We start from the raw sequence: 19,564 nt of genomic DNA, 5'->3' as shown, positions 1-19,564 counted from the left end.
ATAAAGTTATGCAGCAAAAATAAAGTTGGTGAATAAAATTGTTGTAGCTGCTGATCTTTTTGGTTCCTCTGTCTTAAAAAAAATTAGCATAATTATTGAGGGATGGATAATTATCTTTCTTTGAGAGTCCAGTGTGTCATTGAACGCATCATCTCATACATATCTTGTCTTAGCATAGATGTAACACATCTACACAATAGTCAGCCAAGAAAGAACACCACCACCTTATTTTTCTACAAGCATCAGTGTTGTGCTTCTCCACACATACGCATGCTCTATAATGTGGGCTAACATTCTTAGCATATTTATTAGCGCAGTGCAGTGGGAACTGAACAGCTCCTCAATTAAATGTGGGTTATGCCAGTAGGCCTTTGTCCTTAACCACCCATCTGATGACCGTGCAAAAAAGTCTGAACTTGTGTTTTTGCCCATTTTCTTGAGATGAACATACCTACCAGATTCCCAGAGGTAAGATAAAATGGTGACTTCCGACCAAAATGGGTGACTTTGCCTGTGCAAATGACCAAACTTGCATTCTTGCTTCAAACTTTCTGTGTCTTTTAGGGTATGGCTGGCTTCTTTCTTTGTGGGTCTACTGATAAGAGCCATAGCTACAAAGATGTATGGTTGGTTGACAAGTAAAACTTGTTTTGGGGGTGAAATTTTCAAAAATCTGTAGTTGCACAGTCTGCCTTTAAAGAATGGAGTTTAAAATGGCGGCGGCGACCTAAGATGGCAGACTCCCTGTTGTCTTTTCAAGCACGTTTTCAAACTTTTTGGAGGGCTAACTCATGATAGACATGTCTACCCAATTTCATGTTGCCCAGTGAAATTGTCTTGGGGGGCTGCATTTTCCAAAAGTGTCAACACACAAAGGCTTGGCAGTTTCTTTTCTTGTCCAGTAGTCCTTTTCAGACCTCCCTTGTGACCCCCACCATGACAAGCATCGGTGGCAAATTTGCACATGAAAGCAGCTAAGCCACAAGAATGAAATGGGGGTGGAGCACACAAAACCACAATCCACAGCTACATGACAACACCGCATGTACACATCTACGACACAAGTGGGAAAAGACAACCTGGAAGAAGAAGAAGACCTGCACAACTAAAACAACCCCCCCCCCCCCCCCCAACACACACACGCGCATCTCCCCCGACTTTGTACACTGTATACATTTCTTAGTTGAATGTTGTCTCGTTCAAACAGCGCCATCTTATGGCCGGTATTAAAATGTTTTTAAGCATTTCAAGAGCGTCAACCTGCTCAGCCCCGCCTAAATAAAAGACAGCCCTACCCCTGTTTTTCAAGTGAAATGAATATAAATAAGCGGATGAGTGTTTTAGAGTATTTACTTTTCTTTTGAGCTGTTCCTAATATTTTCATCCTCTCGTCTCCATATAAGGTGGCCATTAGATGAGGAATGCAGTACAACTGTCAAAATTGAACATCGTCTTTTTAAAAAGGTCCTTGTGTCCATGTGGAAACATCTTGGACTTCCTGTGTTCCTGACACATTTTCTCACAACTAGCAATAAAAATGTCTTCTTTTCCTTTTTAGTAGTTGAGGTTTGATGGGGGGTAACAATGGCCATCGTCAGGGGAACACGGCGCTCCAAACCAGTGCAGTACCTACTTGGCGATCACAAGAGCAGGTCGATCTTGGCGGGTACAGTTTTGCAGCCGCTGGTGGAAAAGTAGTGTCCCGGCGACGGCTTGTACGTCATGTCGGCCGCCACGGCCCTCGCCACGTCTTGGCGCTCGCAGGCGCCGCGCTGGCACAGCTGCGCCCTCGCACATCGTTCCACGTGGAGGCGGCACAACGGCAGGAAGGGCACAAAAGCGGTCACCAGCTTTTGACGGATGATGGACGACTTGTACAGGCCACCTGGGGCGGCAAAAAATGTCAGGTACATTGGTCGATTGACTTCGTCATTGGCTTCTGTGTCATCCTTTGGAGGCATACTGACAAGAGAATTATTGATCCTTAAAGACCTTTAACTTGACTTAAACAGAGAAAATGGCGTCTCTCACTGGTTGGGTTGTTGTAGACGGCTTGAGCGATGACGTCTTGCAACTCGGCCGCCGTCATCTCTTCTCGGTCCCGCCCAGCCTCGCGTTGCTCCAGAGACGCCTTGTTGATCACCTCCTCGCCCGCCGTACTGAACACACAACACGCAAATTAAACACTGATGACAAGTGACATTTTTTACACGCAGCATAAAGGTCACATTAACAGTAGCTCATGTTTGTCATTGATTTAACATTGTCTATTTTTCTTTTAAATAACATTGTGGGATTTCTAGCCACAGTAGACATGACGATGGTATGCGTGGAGCGGCCACCTGATGAGGACGTAGATGGCCTTGCGGTAGTTGGTGCCAAAGACCACGTGGGAAGCGCCCAGGAACGGCTCCAGAACGTCCAGCAGCCCGGGCGCCATTTTGTCCATCTCATCGAAGATGAAGACGGAGCGGCCACACGCGGTGACGTTGCCTTGCACCCAAGACTTCAGCTGCTCCTAGACAGCGACAGCCCACACTTTGACGTGAGGCTGTGTGTGAGTGGTTTTAAAGCTTTCTTTTGAATTATTTTAAGAACATCATTTTTGCCATCATCAAATTCTCAGCCGTACTCACGACTCACTGGAAGGCAAAAACGGGATGTCGTCGTCCTACCTGCTGGGCATCCACGTGTCTGCCGGCGGGGAAGTGCAGCGTGGCGATGAACTGGTGGATGAAGGGGCTGCTCATAGCCGAGCCGTACAGGTGGCGCGCCAGCATGCCGGCCGCCATCGTCTTGCCCGTGCCCGACGAGCCGTGCAGGGACAGCACCAGCGGTCTCTCGGGCGCCTGCTCGGCCAGGAAACGTGCCACCTCCTCGGAGAGGATCTCCTGGGCCAGGTGCTGCCCGTAGACATTCTTGTACAAGTCCCACTCCAACTCTGATTCACACAAAAAATTATGTTTATTTCATCACATCCTTTTTACCTTCAGCGGCCGTTTCAGAATTTCAGAAGACAAATAGAAGACATGTAAAAAAAAAAAAAAATGTAATATAAAAATAGTTTCTACTTTAATTTGTATTTTTCTAACCTTCTTTCCCACTTACTGTTCATTTCACGTTATTTAACCGTTTTACACTAATTCAAACATTTTAACCGTGATTTATTTCATCTGCCCCTTCATGTACTCTTGTAAAAGTGCGTGATTTGGAGTTACAGGTGGACATTGATATTATTTGTGTGACTTTTGCAATTTTACATCTATCTTAGTACACACAGTGACAACTAAATTCACTCGTCAAGCTAGTCAGCTAAACTAACCCCGGAAGCGCTTCCATACCTCTGACGTTGGGTCTAAAGTCGCAGTCGCAACTGTCGGCGATGGTGCAGTATAATTCCTGGAAAATGCAGCGAGCCGGCGTGCAAATACACAAAAGCAACAAGGCTAACAGAGTTAACATGTTCTGGTTTTTTTGGGCTAGCTTTAGCCATTTGTGTTCCCAGCCACTGACAGAAGCCTGTCAGACAGCGCGGACAGCTGTTTGACTTCCTGTTTGACGTCACGTCACGTGAGCTGTTAGATTGTGACGTTTTCTTCCTCTTCTGTTTTGTTTTACGGCCGGTGGCACCAGCTTTAAGATGCATTACCGCCATCTACTGCGACGGAGTGTGGATCAGAGTAGCTACCATCACATCATAAATTTAAATTGTGACGTCACCGTGACGTCGACGTTCTGTATTAAAAAAAAAAGATTAAAAATATATATAAAAAAAAAAAAAGGAAATTTGTCACAAAAAAAAGAATGTTCTCATTTTTATTCTATGGCTTTTGACTAACCATTGTTTTATTGTGTGCCCGAATGTGGTCCACCCTTATCCCCTAATCTCTATATGCAGCACTAAAAAGTAATTCCCTCATTCTGTTTGGCGATTCGGACAGCCAGCTCAAAAGAAATAAATCAAATGAAAACCAACAGAAAAAAACCATAGTTCAGGTTTAATACATTTCATCTCTACACACAATACATACATCTGAACGTGTGAGTAGACTTATTAGTAGTTTTTACAATCTCACTCATAATACAAAAAAAAATTAAATTCACATCAATTGGAAAGTTACTAATGTTCCAGATGAACAAACTAACCCCACCCCCACAAAAAGATTTTTAAAACGACCCTTTTGTGTGTTTTGGACAGTTGACTACAGGGTAGTGGAGGTCCTGCCTTCACCTATTTTGGTCCATAAATTTATAAAAGTTATACAAGACTTCTGTAAGTCTCGACTGTTGGGGGAGACAATGCGAGCTTTTTTTTTTTTTTACACTTGCAAGCCAGTGTAAAGCCAATCTGTGAGTTACTCACTGTGGCCATTACTCACTGTGGACTAAGCCAAAAGTCGAACCCGCTACCTGTTGCGTGCTAAGCTAATGCCCCACCCTTTGAGGTAGCCCTTAATGTAATTGAAGGTCGTTTTCCCCGAGTCAGCACGTTGGAGGCTCCAGCCTTTTGGACAAGGCAGTCAATACTTGGTTGAATTTGGCATAGCGTCGCGCCTGGCTCTCCGCTGCTCCCCTGCTCCCCCATAGCAATCGCATCTGGAAGTCTGTGCAGAATACTTGGGAGATGTCCGTCTGCTCCTGGAAGTCTGTAACAGCATATAAACAGCTGATGCCAATATTCTCTAGTGTTATATTAATGTTCTTCTACCTTGTAGTTTGCTGCAGGCATTAGTGGCATAGACAGCACCGAGCTGGGCGGCGTTCCTCGCGGCTGCCAGGTGGAACATAAGCACATCTACATCAACGCTGGCCTCCGCCGTCTCCCAGGCCTCGGCCCCCAAGACCCACGGGTCCTCCTCCGCCCCCTGGGGTCCCTCGTTCACAGCTGCGCCCTTCTCCAGAAGGCGCAGCAGCGGCAGGACGTGAGGAAAGGTAGTGCCGGACGCAGGGCAACTTTCTGCATCACATATGCACAGTTTTTGTTTTCAAGGCAGAACATGACTTTTCCATAGCTTTTTGTGAACAAATTGAAAAATATCTTTTTTTAATGGCCAAATAGCATTTTCATTTTTCTTGGCCAGCATCCTAATGCATGGCGAACTAGTTTATTGGAAGAGCTTAGCATTCTCCAAGTTTTTTTTTCCCGTTAAAAGTACAGTGACCGGAGAGGGCTCTAAAATGCAGTGTTGTGAATATTACTTAAGCGCATGCCGTCAGTGGTTTACCTCGGCCCTCGTTCAGACTCTTCATGAAGGGCTTGAGAGTTTTCTCATAGAGAACAGCGCCCTCTGTGTGCCGCTGCCGTAATGCCGTCCACGTCTGCTCCAGACGAGTCACCTGGTCAGCATAAAGAATACATCTTGATTGTGGAACCAGGAGTAGCCCTTACCCCTCTAACCCCAAAGTCCTAACCTAAGCCCCCAAACCCTGTGCCAAGTGCAGTTCACCTGCGGCAGCTCCAGTGCTCTCATGACGGCAGCGAATCCATACAAGTTGCCCATGCTGCTCTTGAGCTCGGCGGCGATGGCAATCATTCTGTGCAGAACGTAGGCTCGCTCCTCGGTGGTGCCGGTGCATCCCAACACGTTGACTGCCAACATGGTGGCCATAGTATGCAGCCTGTGTCACGTACATACAACGTGAACAAAAATTACGATTGATGTGATTTGGTCATTTTTTTAGGGATTCTTGAGCTTCTGAACTTTTCTGGCTAGCTAAGTATGGCAAAATCTTCTCAGGTGAGCGTGCCCGATGTGCCACTCGCCTTTCCAGCAGGTCTAATCGGAGCTGCTGTCCGTGCGGCAGCGTGAGCAGCTCCACTCCTGAGCTGACCCCCATCATCCTTTGCATCTCTGGACGCACCTCCAAGATGCGAGCGACCTACCGGAGACAAAAACTGCAAAGTCATCATCGGATCAATCACCATTTTTTTTCCTCTTCTGATCAGACTTCAATATATTTTAATCCTGACAGAACATTGTTTTGTTTTTGTTTCTATCACGTTAGCTTACTAGCTAGCTACCGATCAGCCTAGTGTTCAGTTGCATCGGGGGGGTCGTTACCGTGCAGTCCCACTTGGTAATGTGTCGGGCAGCCGTCTGGGGGTCCGTCCCAGCCAGGAGTTCCTTCACCCGCTGCAGGATGCCCACTTCCAAGGGCTTGTTCTCCCCAGGCATCAGTGGCGAGCAGTAGTTGGTGGGAGCAAAGGACGACGCCGTCTCCACCACGAGAGGGAGGTCAACGTCCACCGCCCTGGGACCTTCCTCCTCACGGAGCCTCTCCACGAAGCTCTGGGGGCACGGGTAGAGCTCCGTGTAGCAGCTGCCGTCCGGGTCTGTAGCCTGGATGTCCGGGTGGAGTTCAGGAAGAGCGGGATCCAAACTTATGGAGGGGGATGGTGATGGGGCGGCACTGGTGGACAGACGAGCTGCATGAGGAAGAATGCAAAACAGTTGTGAAGCGATTGTCAGAAAGAGTCGTTGCGTCGACACTATAATCTGATTTTAGGCTTTATTTCAGAAAAATTGCGTCGACTTCTTTAATGGTATGTTCAGGTCAAAGTGTATCCTCAGATTGATGACACGTGGGAGAGACCTTCAACTTACGCTACACAAACACGCACACACGCCCTCTGATAACCCTTTCGTGTCATTGGGTTCAATGTTACTCAATTTTGTTTTCATAAAGTTTTAAACTTTCATTTCAGAATGATATTTGACTCATCTAAAATGGAACAATAGTCAAATCATTCATGATAAATGACCAATCGAGAGCACGATTCGACTCAATCATTGTTGATTCATTGTTCCGACTCAATTTGTCTTTCCGAGATTCAAATCGATTCATGCCAGGTCATTACGGTAATTAGACGCCTTAACCACGTCATGTGGCTGTGACAAAAAGTGAAGCCGCCGAGTCCACCTCCTGCTGGCAGCGTCCAGTCAATCGTCAGAGTCCGTCCTGTGCACGCACAATCCCTCGCTCTCGGTAAGTCAAACGATCCTTTCGCCGCACGGCAGTTCAAAGTAAGGACGGCTATGGCTTCCAGATGTTTCCGTCTTTCTTCCAGTTCAGCGTGAAAGGTTTTTGGTGCTGTTTGTTGGGTAGAAAATGGACCAAACCGATGTTTTTGTCAGGACATAATTTTATGTGTGTGTGTGTTCAAGTCAGTGATGACAAGCAAGCTGTGTGTGACTGTGGAAAGAAACTTAACACAATCTGTTCCGCTTTAACATAAAAAGAAAAGATTGGGTGAAGCAGAGAACTTTGTCCAGGGCCAATCTGATGCGCTTGTAAAGCTTCCACTACCTAGATTAGAATTTAAGGTTGTAACATTTTGAATTACTCACTATTTTGTATTTGATATCCACCTTATTTATTTTCTTTATGTATCAGGGATTTTCTTTAAATATAAAATATTCTTGTCTCTTTCTTTCATCTTCATAATCGTAATTCTTTTTTTTTTTTATGCTCCATTGAATTTCTGTATGGATGATTAGTATTTTAATATTTTTCTGTTTTAGTTTTTATTTACAATGTTAATATATAATTATGCATATATATATATATTTTTTTTAAGTCATTATCTTGTGTTTTGTATATCTTTGATATTTTATCTGATTACATTTTTTGTAATTAATTTTACTGATTTTTTAATATTTTTAAAAAAAAGATCGTACTTTCGTTTACGACCTCACTCGACGGCTCCCTGACCTTCGCACCCGATAAAGAGTTAAGTGTTAGGCTTTGAGTTGTGCTGTAACGTGAGAGGAGGAGCATAAAAAGAAAAACAACTCAAACAAGCCTTTTGGGATCTCGTGCCTTATAACGCCCACCCAGTGATGTCATTGCGCAATCAGGAAGCCCGTTACGCAAGTAGAGGACAAGGAATTAGAGCAGCATGTGTGCAAGCGACCTTACTGAAGTGAATTGTATTCAACCTTACCAAACCGAAAATGCACTGAATCGTAATGACGCAATGTCACTGAACAAAACCATACCGAAACTGAACGAGTGAACAAAAACGTTCCACGTCATAAGCCACTGCAACGAATCCAAGTGAACGACACCAATCAGGACAAACTCTTCCGAATCAAAACAAAGTCAACCGCAAAGATTCCTACCCAAAAGAGAATCACGTCATACCGAAACACAAAAGCATATCGAATTGTATCCTAGAGAATCATAACAAACCATAGTGAGTTGAACTATACAGACTGACTCGGCATTTGGGTTGTTTTCCAAGAAGCGCCACTGATAACCCACAAATGTAATTGAATTGAATCTGGACATCCTCTCCACATAGTCGGGCCTCAGACATGGCACTGCTGACTCTGGCGGCGCTACTTTGCGCATTTGGCGGCGGAGCTGCGGGCGGCAAGATCCTGGTCTTCCCCATCGACGGCAGTCACTGGATCAACATGAAGGTTCTGATCGAGGAGCTTCACGTCCAGGGCCACGACATCACCGTGCTGCGAACCTACGACAGCTGGTACATCAAACCCGAGTCGCACCTCTACAAGACCATCACTCTGAATTTCCCTGGTGGCTTCGATGAGGTCAGCTTTGGCTCTTTTGTCACCCGGATGCTCCACTTGAGGCGGGCCGGCGCTTCCCTGTGGAAGAAGCTGGCGCTAGAATACGAGCTGGTCAACCAGTTCTACAACCTAAACCAGCAAACAGTGGACATGATGGCCAAGATATTTGAGGACCGGGAGATGATGCGGAACCTACAGGAAGCCAACTACGAGGTGGTTCTTGCTGACCCTGCGATAGGTGGCGGTGTCCTCCTGGCTCACCGTCTGGGTCTCCCCCTGGTGTTGAACGTCCGCTGGACCGTCCAGGGTGAGGCGCATCTGGCCATCGCGCCCTCGCCCTTATCTTACGTCCCCATACCGGGAGCCAAGTTGACAGATAAGATGACGTTTGTCCAGCGTCTGCAGAACGTCATGTACTACTTCTTCACGCGGTGGCAGATTTGGTACGTGTCGGACGCCACCTACAAACCCTTTGTCCGCCGATACTTTGGCCCGGATATGCACTACATGGAGCTCTTCCAGTCGGCGGACATCTGGCTGATGAGGAACGACTTCACCTTTGAGTTCCCGCGGCCCACCATGCCCAACGTGGTCTACATGTCTGGCTTCCAGTGCAAGCCGGCCCGGCCGCTCCCTGCCGAGCTGGAGGACTTTGTGCAGAGTTCCGGGGAGCACGGGGTAATAGTGATGACTCTCGGGACCCTCGTGGCAGACCTCCCAGAAGACATCACTGACGGAATTGCCGCCGCCTTCGCCCAGCTCCCCCAGAAGGTGATCTGGAGGCACCAGGGTAAGCGTCCATCGACCCTGGGAAACAACACGCTGCTCCTGAACTGGCTCCCCCAGAATGATCTCCTAGGCCACGCTAAAACCCGAGTTTTTGTCGCGCATGGCGGCACCAACGGCATCCAGGAGGCTATCTACCACGGCGTCCCCCTAGTGGGCCTCCCGCTCATGTTTGACCAGCACGACAACTTATTCCGGATGGAGACCAGGGGAGTCGCCAAGGTGCTGGACATCGCCACGGTCAACCGGGAGAACTTCCTGGAGGCGCTCCAAGCGGTTCTGCATCAGCCGTCCTACGACGACAAGATGCGGCGCCTGTCAGCTCTGCACCACGACCAGCCCATCCCCGCTCTGAGCCGCGCCGTCTTCTGGATCGAGTTCGTCATGAGGCACAAAGGGGCGCCGCACCTGAGGACCGATTCCTACAAGATGTCCACCATAGAGTACCACTGCCTGGACGTAGCGGCCTTCCTGATAGCCGTGGCCTTAACCGTGGCCACCATCAGCGGGATGCTGCTCAAATTCCTGTACCGATGTTTGTTTTACCGAAGCAAGTTGAAAAAAGAATGACGTTCTCACTCTGTTTTTATCTCTGAACTCACTGTGTTCATTTATACATTTTCATTTGTCTTCTGGGTCATTTTTACTCCTGCTTTCCTCCAAAAAAGGTCATGTCATTAAAACAAAACTCTCTGATAGTCAAATGTAAGTTGTGAAAAAAAAAATCCATTAAAACGTTTTTTTAAATCCTTGCTTGGATCAATGCTTGTTTTTTGTTCCCCTATTATTTAAAAACAAATTATTACTTGTTCCTGAAGTTTAGAAATCATTTTTTTTGAATTTTTGTTTAGAATGTCAAAATGACTAGTACGTGCAAAGCGTAAACACTTAAATATTTTATAAGACAAAATTGTCCATGCCCTTTTTGGATCTTTTTTTTCTATCCGAGTGATGGTGTAATTATTTCACAATTTGTTTCATTACAAATACTAATTTAAAGATGCACCACATTGTTGACCATGAGCATTTTTTGGTATACCAAAGAAACAAAGGGTTAACTTCATTAAAGATTAAAAGATTAAAGTCCCAATGATCGTCACACACACACCTGGGTGCGGTGAAATTTGTCCTCTGCATTTAACCCATCCCCGTGTGATTTTAATCCATCCCCTGGGGGAGAGGGGAGCAGTGAGCAGCAGCGGTGCCGCGCTCGGGAATCAGTTGGTGATTTAACCCCCCAACTCCAACCCTTAATGCTGAGTGCCAAGCAGGGAGGCAATGGGTCCCATTTTTATAGTCTTTGGTATGACCCGGCCGGGGTTTGAACCCACAACCTTCCAGTCTCAGGGCGGACACTCTACCACTAGGCCACTGAGCTGAGTAATAAGAACATCATTTGAGAAACTTATTTGTGGATTGATTGAGAAATAATAGGGTACTCACGGATGTCATCAGCAGGGGAAGAGAGCGCAGGTTGTCGGCGGTGCAAAGACGGGGCGCTGCGTGTAGAGAGAAAACATAATGTTAGCGACGTACACATTTAGCCATTCCCTGGAAATGACCAGAGCCGACGGAAAATGGCCACCTCAATCCAAAATGGCTGATCTCCTGTGTTGTGGGTCCATTATGAGAAGTGTGCTTACCAAATTGCACGTCGCTAAGTGAAATTGCTAAGGGGGCGGGAATTGAAAAACACACAGTATGTTCGAGTTGACCCAATTGACCCCTAAAGGTCCACTTCAAAATTTCTTCTGAATTTTCAAATCATTTTTACGGTTGAGTTGAGGACCATTTGACCCCAAAATGCTTCTTTGGAGCGAAAACGGCCATCTTCTTTCCTGTGTCTTTTTAGACGTGCCTTCTTGAAATGACCAAATTGCCAACCTTTTGGGGCAGACCTCCTCCGCCTGGCTCGGGGTCGGCTGACATGGCGGCAAACCAATCGTCGTCTCCAGGTAGCGCAGCGGCAATGTCCTGCTGACCGGCCGCTGGATCCGGGCGGCGCTCCGGCGGGTCAGCGGCGCCCCGCGGCCCACGTAGAAGCGCACCAGGGCGGGCATCGAGTCGAAAGATTCCTGGTCCAGGCTGTAAAGGAGCCCGCAGTGCGCTGCCGTGCTCCGGACGGGGAAGTGATTGGTCTTCTGGTCCCAGCGGGTTGTCAGGACAAAATCGGCCGGGTTGGACTCGGAGTCCCGGATGAGGAAGTCCCCCTGGTTCAGCACCAGGGCCTCGGAAACCTGAGGAGACCAGCCTGTTACTGTTGGCGTCTTGAAATGTGGAGACGTCGTGTGCGTCTTACCTGTCGGGTGATTGATCCATGGTACCAGGCGTGGCTCCTCAGGTTGGCGGCGCTCAGTTTCTGTTCCTCCTGCAGCTGCTTCTCCTGCCAGAACTTCTCGTCCTGGGAGAACTTGAAGAACATCACAGTGAGTGACCGAGATAGAATCACGAGAAGCGACCCGCCGTTGGCATCCGCATTGAGGGTCGGGTAGGGGGTGGGGATGCCAATGAAGGACACAATAGGCAGAGCTACCAGATTGGAGTCTTGGACTGGTCGCTACGGCAACATCATTGAGGAAAGGGGACATCACTCAGGGAGGCTATTGTGGCCTTACACACTTATACACACACACACACACACACACACACAGTAGGGTTGTTCTCATGCCAAAAATCCTGCTGTGCTGTGACGTAATATTCTTCAGCCTGCGCTGTGTGTGTGAGTGTGTGTGTATGTATGTTTGTGTGTGCACGTGTGCATGTATGTTTGTGTGTGCGCACGTGCGTGTGTGCCACTGCTACCACCGTCCAAGTCAAGAAATGAGATGAATCTCACCTTCACGTATTCGCCACAGCCATCCATTGGACTGAAAAAAAAAAAAGTATTGGGTCACTATGGTTAAAAAAAATATGTACTGTCTGAAAAAACTGCAATCAGTATGTCACGCATGTTGCTTAGTGATTTAACGACTTCCTCGAGGCAGCATCTAACACAGGAAGTCCCCCAAGTAGCATCCATTTTAGTGCACTTCCTGATTCTTATGACCCCCCCCCCCCCCCACACACACACACACACAGCTGTGCTCCCATGGTAACAACAGATGTAAAGTCCATGAGAAAGGGTTTATTTATCTATTTATTTAATAGAGTTGATAAAAATATTAAATAATTGTTTTATTCGATTTATATTTAACTTATTTATTCAACAGATTGGTAATAATAAATGTTAGTTAGTTAGTTAGTTAGTTAGTTAGTTAGTTAGTTAGTTAGTTAGTTAGTGATGTATTTGTTTTGAGAATTACTTGGTGCGTTTGTTACTGTCTGTCGTTAGTGAGTTAAATGAAAGGTTAATTGAGGTTATTCATTAATGTGATTAGCTATTGAGTGAGTTCTCTACTTAGTTAGTCGGTGAGTTAGTTTCTGAGTTACTAATTTATGATTACAGTTTGCGTTGGAGAACTTTCAGAACTGAGTTAATGAGTTTTCAGTGATTGATTTGGTGAGTTATTTCGTGACCTTGTAAGTTAGTTCTCGTCAGAACGACTAAACGCGTGCATCTGAAAAGGCTCTAATGTTTATCGGAAAAAATAGTAAGAAAATAATGTTCACCTGTGCAAGTGTTCCACTTCTTGTGAGTTCTTTGCGGTTTCCGGGCTGCTTACAGCATCCATGTGCACGTAAATGTCTTGAGGGACCGGAATATTTTTGTAAACCTCCAATGGAGCCAAATTAGCTTTGGACACATCGCGGCCAGCCGGAGCTCCTTTGGACATGTCCTGTACGTGCTCGGCCGGAGCACAGCTGGACTGCGCTACAGTGTGGAGACTGAGGCTGGAAAGAGCACCGAGCAGCGGGGAGTCCCGCACATGCTCTGCCGTCGCTGTCCTCGCCTCCCCCTCCTCCCAGTCCGTGTTCATCTTGCTGGGCTGCCTGTCTCTGCGAGGCACCGTTCCCACATGGGTGTACATGGCACCGGAGCGGGCGTAGCCGCGCAGATGGGGGCCGGCCTCTGTGTCGTCAGCCGGCCAGATCCTGCTCCCGTCCTGCGGCGGGGCGGAGGCCTTGCGTCGGGAGCTCGGGCGGCGGAGGGAGAGGGTTGCCAGGCTCCCGAACCAGCCGGACGCTACCGTGCGGGAAAAATAGCTTGTTAGCAGAATCACTTATATTTGGAGGTGGCTCCTTCTGTTTTTACTACTGCCCAAAGACTACTGGGATAGGCTTCAGTATACCCGCGACCCTCGTGACATTGGATGATTTCAATTGTACAAGGTGGCAGATGTGATGAAAACTGGCTAGAGGAGCAACCACATCAGGCATGTGACATGTGCTGGGTGCTGAATGCGCATTTGGACCCTTTTGATTGGCCAGAATTTATTTCCAGTCATTTGTTGATTGCTATGGTGGAGTTAACACTGTATGACAAGTATATTTCAATCAAAGGTTTGTAAATAAAATTGTGGGTGCAGGTTAAGTCAAAAATGTTTTGAAAGCACATTCAAACATCTAGTGGACAACGATATGGATGATCGTGTTCATACACGTCACATGCGTGTTTAAGTAATTTCGGCGAGGACGAGCTTTTTGAGATGGAAATGAATGATTTCAGTGATGCCTGGTGGGTATAAAGAAAATCAAAAAAATAAATGAAGACGGGACATGAGCACTGACTGACTGTTTGTCCATTCAAGCTACACAACACTACCACTGTGCGACGTTTATAATGACCCACTAATGCTTGTAGACGAGCACACACACACACACACACACACACTAGCGACTGACATCACTTCACAAAAAAGGTCTGTTTTGTCGACAGAGGCAAGTCGAAGCCACGTGTTTGTCTCAACACGCGTGCGTGCACACACAACACAAGAGTAGAAAAGAACATGTATAATTCAGAAATAACATGAATAATAACAGTAAATTTTAGGGGAACTTACAGTGTTTGTGTCTCTTCATGCGAGCTTGTGTTCACACCAAACTGTTTCTTCATTCACTTCCTGTCATGCAGCCCCTTCAGTTTGATTTGTAGGTGTGATGAGGTGACGGGCGTTACTTGTGCTTCACGTTCCTCGGAAACACACACACTCACAAACCCGTACACACACACACGCACGCACTCAAGGGAGGAGCTGTCAGTCTTACAACACTTCCTGTCCTGTCAACATCTCCTGGAACTGATATGACTTGGCAGTCACACAATTAGGTTGTTCAGTATCTTCTGTGGTATATAAATATTTACAATAGTACATATACATGTGGCCAAGTATGTAGCATTATACAAAAGTGTGTACATAGTTGCGTAGAATAAAACACAATAGCCTACCACCGTACGTAGTTGTACCATTGAGTTTATGTATTTATGCATACAGTGGAGTGTTTGGAACTATTTTCCTCTGCGGACTGATACATCTCAGCGCAGTTTATGTTGTATGCGCATATAAAAGTGTGTTGTGCTTTGTTCGGCCACTGTTCATTAAAAAGTACAAGGTTTCGGACTCTCATTCAATTTAGTTGTTGATAAGAAACACGACAAATTATAATTTTAACACTTTTCTGTGTTGAATAATATGAACATTACAAGTCCAGTCAAGGATTCTTGCGGCCAAGCTGTTTGATGCTGGGTGATAAGGTACCTGATGTAAAATGTCCTCCTCCTTGCAGACACTGCCATGACGACAGAGGGCATCTTCCTTTTTCCGCAGTTGTGATTTTGAATTTTTCCTTGCCCTCCTGGTTGTTAAGATCAGGGGATGTGGAGAATAAACAATTTAAAGTCAACAACTGGGGGGGAAAAAACATGAGTTAGAAAATATTTTCTTTTTATTGAAATGATGCTTGTATTGTTATCTCAGAATGTTGCTCAGCGTTTGTCTCAAGTTTCAAACATATACGACATGATCCATACAAAATGTGCTGTTGAGCTGGTATATTGGACAAAGTCCTCCTCGGTCCACATTTCCACTTAGTTAGCCAAGGTGAATCCGCCGTATTGTCCATCCGGACTAGGGAAGGCCTCCCTGATCCTTATCACACAGCAGCGTGGAATGGCAGGGTGTGTGTCGGCCGGCGGGACCCCCAACCTCCACGCCACGTATTGGCGGTAAGCGCAGCGGCGTAGCGCGGCGGCACTGGGTGGCGTCTGAGCGAGGGGTTCTCGATAGAGGAGCAGCGCCTCCAGCAAGGTGCGCTGGAGTAAGAGCTTGTCAAAAAGCCCAGACGAGGCCACGCAGGCGCCCTGGCTGCTGTGCCGGCAGCACAGCTCCTCCTGTGGGAAGGGCGAGGCGCTGCAACCGCCGCACATACACCAACTTGGAGGACGGGCGCAGTGTTTGGGGAACGGAGGAGGGGAGGACTGAGGGTCAGTTAGGAGGCAAACTGTGGCGGTCATGTGCCCAACGTCCTCCTGGCAGAACAAAGATGGGAAATTATGGGAGAAATTGTGTTGAAAGAAAAATATCTGGCCTAACGACATCGGAGCAAACCAGTCGATACCTAGTGCGAATACGATATCTGCTAAATTGACACTAAGTGCAAGCAACACGTGTTTGCAACATTCAACAACATGTGATACCGGGTGGGACATGATTAATACTCGATGATTTTTAATTTACCCGTCGTGCCTGAACACGAATGGTCTTGACGTCCTGTAAGCGTTTCTTATGAGACATTTTCACCAAACGGATGTCGTCCTCGTCCACGTACGACACGCACAGGATGCACTGAAACGCACGAGAAGCCGTTAACCTACTGCTTTAAATATCACATGACACGAGCATGTCAAACCTCCTTTTTGTCCGGGATGGACTCCACTTTCCTCTCGGAGTAGTTCCGTCCTGCCTCGGCCACGCAGCAGCTGCTTCTGATCACCCAGTCCATCAAAACTGTCGTCTGCAAGTGCAGGTGATGGACAAAGTTGGAAGAAACGTCATCAAACTATAAGCAGTTAATATTGCCGCCTGACGTCATCCAAGGCGGCTTAAAATAATTGACTTAATACACCAAGTGGGAATCGGTCGGTAAATATTGATACCGAGGGATCCTACCATAGCGTAGTAGGACAAGGTTGAGCCAATGTAGAGAATAAGCTGAATGATGCTGAACTTTCCCGCCTGGAAGAAAAATGTACCTCATAAAAATGATGAAATAAGTCATTCATATGAGTAATAACTACGACCTGTCCAAAAACCATGATGTCAAAGCGGATGCCGTAAGCTTTGTAAAGAGTCCTCTCTTCCACGCCATTCACCGGCTTGTACCTTGCAAACCTGACATTCATTTGACAAACATGAATAATCACGTTGAGGAATATTCGACTCTTGAAATGGTACCTGAAGCTAAAGCCAGGGTAGAGGGTCTTGTTGCTTTCCTTCTGGTCCAGACGTCGGAAGGAGTAGGCAGGCAGGCAGTGTCTGGTCAGATGGTCCAAATTGCAGTCCCATTTAATCTGGATGCCTATCACGCCCCCCTGTGGACCCCGATGAGCAAGTCAGTTGGCTGGCAACACTTGTCGATAGCGAGTGAGCCCGGCCGGTTGACTATTATTGATAATGCTAGGTGCAAACAAGTTCATGCTAAGTGTGAGCATGTTGGTACCAGATGCAAATGTGTTGCTGCAAGCGTCGACACAGAACGTTACCAGCGATCCTCTTCGTACCTCCACCGCCAAGGTTGAAAAGTTTTCCCCGGCCCGGTTGACGATGTCTCCCAGGGTGAAAATTGGACACAAAGAGTTGTTCGCCCGCTGACATCCACGCAGGTAGGATGCGTTCATCTCAGGTAAGATGTTCCTCCTACCAGGTAGACCACAACATACATGACTACAGCATTCCCGTTTGATGGAGAAAAATATGCGTTAAAATATCACCTGATGAAGTTGAAGGCAGGAAATCGTATATTATTTTTGATAAGCACTGTGAACTTCTCAGCAGACGCTAGCAGAGCAGGCCTGCGCGGACACACGCGCACCTTTGTTTGCATGATACATAGCATTTAGCATGAAAGGCTAAATGTTTACTAGTGTGGACAATTGGCAAGCTAGCCCACACGATACCTACTTTGTTTGTTTAGTATGTTAGCGAGCACTTATTTACATCTTTACATTTGGCAAACTAGCCTGCATGTTTACTATTGACCTATATGCTCACTACTGTATCCATTTAGCATGCTAGCTTATGTACTGACCTAGCTAGCCTACATGTAGTGCAGTGTGCACTGGTCATTTTAACATTGAACAGTGCTTACTGACAGGAAGTAGAAACTGCCCGCGTGTACCTTGGCGGCTTGCTTTTGGCTTCGACAGGGCACCAAGCCGCTACCTCACACGTTCTGTCCAATGCGTCGAACTTGATGCACGAGCCCGTCTGTATCCCTGGGCGAGGTCGCAAGGTGAGCTTTTGATAACGTCCACTTTTTATGGTGTTGCATGAACGCGTAAATGCAAAATACCATGGCTGTGCTGGTCCCAGGCCCCTTGCTTGCAGTCATTGTGATGTTGGCACCGCCGGCCACTAGAAGGTGACTGAGAGTCAAAATATCAAAATATTTGCTTTAAGATGAGTCGCCATGACAACACGTCATTATGATGAGGTACCTCAGCGCATCTTCCTTGCTTCTGGTGCTTGGTCACAATCAAGTTGGTGACCACAAAGAAAGAGTTCTTGTCCTAAGATGACAACAGCCGCAAATGCGGAAAACAATGAAGTATGTGTTCGAAAATGTTACGCAGAGGAGGTGCACAAGAATTCATTCAGCTCCCTCAAAGCCAGTTTGACTTAGCAATATGAAATTTGGTAGGCCTGTCTATCGTTTGGTTGAAGGTATCACAGAGACACACCAAAAATATAAAGCATTAAGAACCCATGACCAAGTCCAAATGAACACAGCCAATCAGAGGCTCAAAGAAAGACATGAGCAACAACGTTCAAACGTTTGGGGGATCTCTGACCTGCAAGGAGCCGCTAAAGTCCGCCTCGTCCCAGATAACGGCCCCCTCACTGGGCAACTGCATGTGCGACACGCCCTTCACCTTCGCGGTCACAGAGCTGACCACCTGATCAAATTGTTGGTACTTCCTGTTCCACAACATCAACAGGCTAACAAGAAAAACAACACTTATTACACACACATTACCCACGAATGAGCATGCTACCACATGTCTGCCCATTTAGCATGTCTAATATATACTATTGTATTTTCATTTTGCATGCTAGCTCACACATTTTGCCCATTCAGCATTGTCCAATCTTGTAAGATAGCCTGCACATTTTGTCCATTTAGCTATTGTATGCATTCACATATTTAATCAAATAATGCATTTCATTGAAGACAAAAGAAATCAAATTATGAACGCATAGTACAAAATTAAAAATAAGTAAATCGGGACACGTTAATTATTCACTTTATGAAGTCATAAAGATGCGCGTGTTGGGAAAAAAGTGATAGTTTTGTTCCCACGCCAACCAAACAGCCAAAATTTCAAAACACACGTTGAAAATGTTTCTATCGAATATGATTAAATAATATTCACGATGTTTTTTAATTAAGTAGGCTCAAAAGAGGATAGTGCGACGTCACCATATGAAAAGCAGCACCGTTGCGTTCAGGATCCACTTGAGCGTGCCCAGCGGGACGCTGTGGATGCGGACCAGTTTGGTAGTCTCGTAGCTGCACAGCGTGACCATTTTCTCGTTGATACCAACGTTCTTAGACCGGAACTAGAATTTTTAGGCGTACGCCAGATTTCTTCCGCTCTGCGGTGTTGTGGCTTGAGGCAGGTCACGTGGTCACGTTTGATTGACAAACTGCAGCTGTGAAAAATGTATAACATTTGTTTGTTCTGGGTTTTTTTTTGTACAAGACCCCAACATAATTATCTACTTTATGAAATCATAAAGATATGCTAAATGCACCTGTTGAAAAACATCTAAGTGAAAGTTTTGTTCCCACGTGACGCCAACCAGTCAAAAATTCAAAACATAAAGTGCAGCTGTCACGTGGCCTCGTTTTATCGATAGACTTGATCATTTTTGTTTTTGTACAAGCCCTTAACATTTGATTTTATTCCGTTTTTATAGCTTTCAAACATTTACAGGTTTGCTATCATGTCAACATGCATACAAACTACAAAGTCAGAAAAGGGAGACGGTGAGGTAATCAAGTGGAGAAACAGTGACATCTAGAGGTCATTAGATATAATTACAACAACCGGCCTTCTCGTCCAATTGTATCTGCTGTACTAC

At 46.3% G+C, this 19,564-nt stretch overlaps 4 protein-coding genes across 8 annotated transcripts; 1 reads left to right on the top strand and 3 right to left on the bottom strand.

Moving 5' to 3' along the window:
• Positions 1-1,332: 1,332 nt before the first annotated feature.
• On the bottom strand, positions 1,333-3,462 carry tor2a (torsin family 2, member A). Of its 2 annotated transcripts, XM_037259157.1 has the most exons (6): positions 3,342-3,462; positions 2,676-2,941; positions 2,343-2,518; positions 2,032-2,159; positions 1,616-1,885; positions 1,333-1,572 (listed from the first exon to the last, which is right to left on the bottom strand). In XM_037259157.1, exons 1-5 carry the CDS (start codon positions 3,460-3,462, stop codon positions 1,641-1,643), a joined length of 936 nt encoding a protein of 311 aa, XP_037115052.1. In that variant the 3' UTR covers positions 1,333-1,572; positions 1,616-1,640. The 2 variants fall into 2 exon arrangements, with proteins under 2 accessions (XP_037115052.1, XP_037115051.1); XM_037259156.1 differs by having other exon boundaries at positions 1,333-1,885.
• Positions 3,463-3,980: 518 nt separating this feature from the next.
• On the bottom strand, positions 3,981-14,425 carry sh2d3cb (SH2 domain containing 3Cb). 2 transcript variants are annotated; one of them, XM_037258985.1, is made up of 13 exons: positions 14,264-14,425; positions 12,933-13,446; positions 12,160-12,190; positions 11,623-11,733; positions 11,208-11,560; positions 10,767-10,822; positions 6,063-6,427; positions 5,765-5,880; positions 5,448-5,619; positions 5,226-5,337; positions 4,709-4,957; positions 4,483-4,646; positions 3,981-4,450 (listed from the first exon to the last, which is right to left on the bottom strand). In XM_037258985.1, exons 1-12 carry the CDS (start codon positions 14,280-14,282, stop codon positions 4,483-4,485), a joined length of 2,262 nt encoding a protein of 753 aa, XP_037114880.1. In that variant the 5' UTR covers positions 14,283-14,425; the 3' UTR covers positions 3,981-4,450. The 2 variants fall into 2 exon arrangements, with proteins under 2 accessions (XP_037114880.1, XP_037114881.1); XM_037258986.1 differs by lacking the exon at positions 12,933-13,446 and having other exon boundaries at positions 3,981-4,646.
• On the top strand, positions 6,899-10,072 carry LOC119127205 (UDP-glucuronosyltransferase 2A1-like). Its single transcript, XM_037259056.1, has 2 exons — positions 6,899-6,987; positions 8,306-10,072. Exon 2 carries the CDS (start codon positions 8,319-8,321, stop codon positions 9,891-9,893), a length of 1,575 nt encoding a protein of 524 aa, XP_037114951.1. The 5' UTR covers positions 6,899-6,987; positions 8,306-8,318; the 3' UTR covers positions 9,894-10,072.
• Positions 14,426-14,978: 553 nt separating the features above from the next.
• Positions 14,979-19,547, bottom strand: p2rx7 (purinergic receptor P2X, ligand-gated ion channel, 7). Of its 3 annotated transcripts, XR_005098770.1 has the most exons (14): positions 18,900-19,547; positions 18,271-18,418; positions 17,917-17,988; positions 17,772-17,844; positions 17,598-17,694; positions 17,191-17,271; positions 16,981-17,116; positions 16,655-16,791; positions 16,501-16,591; positions 16,370-16,435; positions 16,110-16,214; positions 15,938-16,045; positions 15,232-15,729; positions 14,979-15,107 (listed from the first exon to the last, which is right to left on the bottom strand). XR_005098770.1 is itself a non-coding variant. In XM_037259048.1 (13 exons), the coding sequence occupies exons 1-13, from the start codon at positions 19,004-19,006 to the stop codon at positions 15,289-15,291; spliced, it is 1,662 nt and encodes a 553-aa protein (XP_037114943.1). In that variant the 5' UTR covers positions 19,007-19,547; the 3' UTR covers positions 15,125-15,288. The 3 variants fall into 3 exon arrangements, 2 of the variants coding, with proteins under 2 accessions (XP_037114943.1, XP_037114944.1); XM_037259048.1 differs by lacking the exon at positions 14,979-15,107 and having other exon boundaries at positions 15,125-15,729; XM_037259049.1 differs by lacking the exon at positions 14,979-15,107 and having other exon boundaries at positions 15,125-15,729; positions 18,917-19,547.
• Between the last annotated feature and the right edge of the window lie 17 nt (positions 19,548-19,564).

The sequence above is a fragment of the Syngnathus acus genome, chromosome 9, assembly GCF_901709675.1.
Source record: "Syngnathus acus chromosome 9, fSynAcu1.2, whole genome shotgun sequence".
In the NCBI taxonomy this organism is placed as follows: Eukaryota; Metazoa; Chordata; class Actinopteri; order Syngnathiformes; family Syngnathidae; genus Syngnathus; species Syngnathus acus.
The sequence above is the reverse complement of the archived record's forward strand: the minus strand, read 5'-3'. Positions and strand labels throughout refer to the sequence as shown.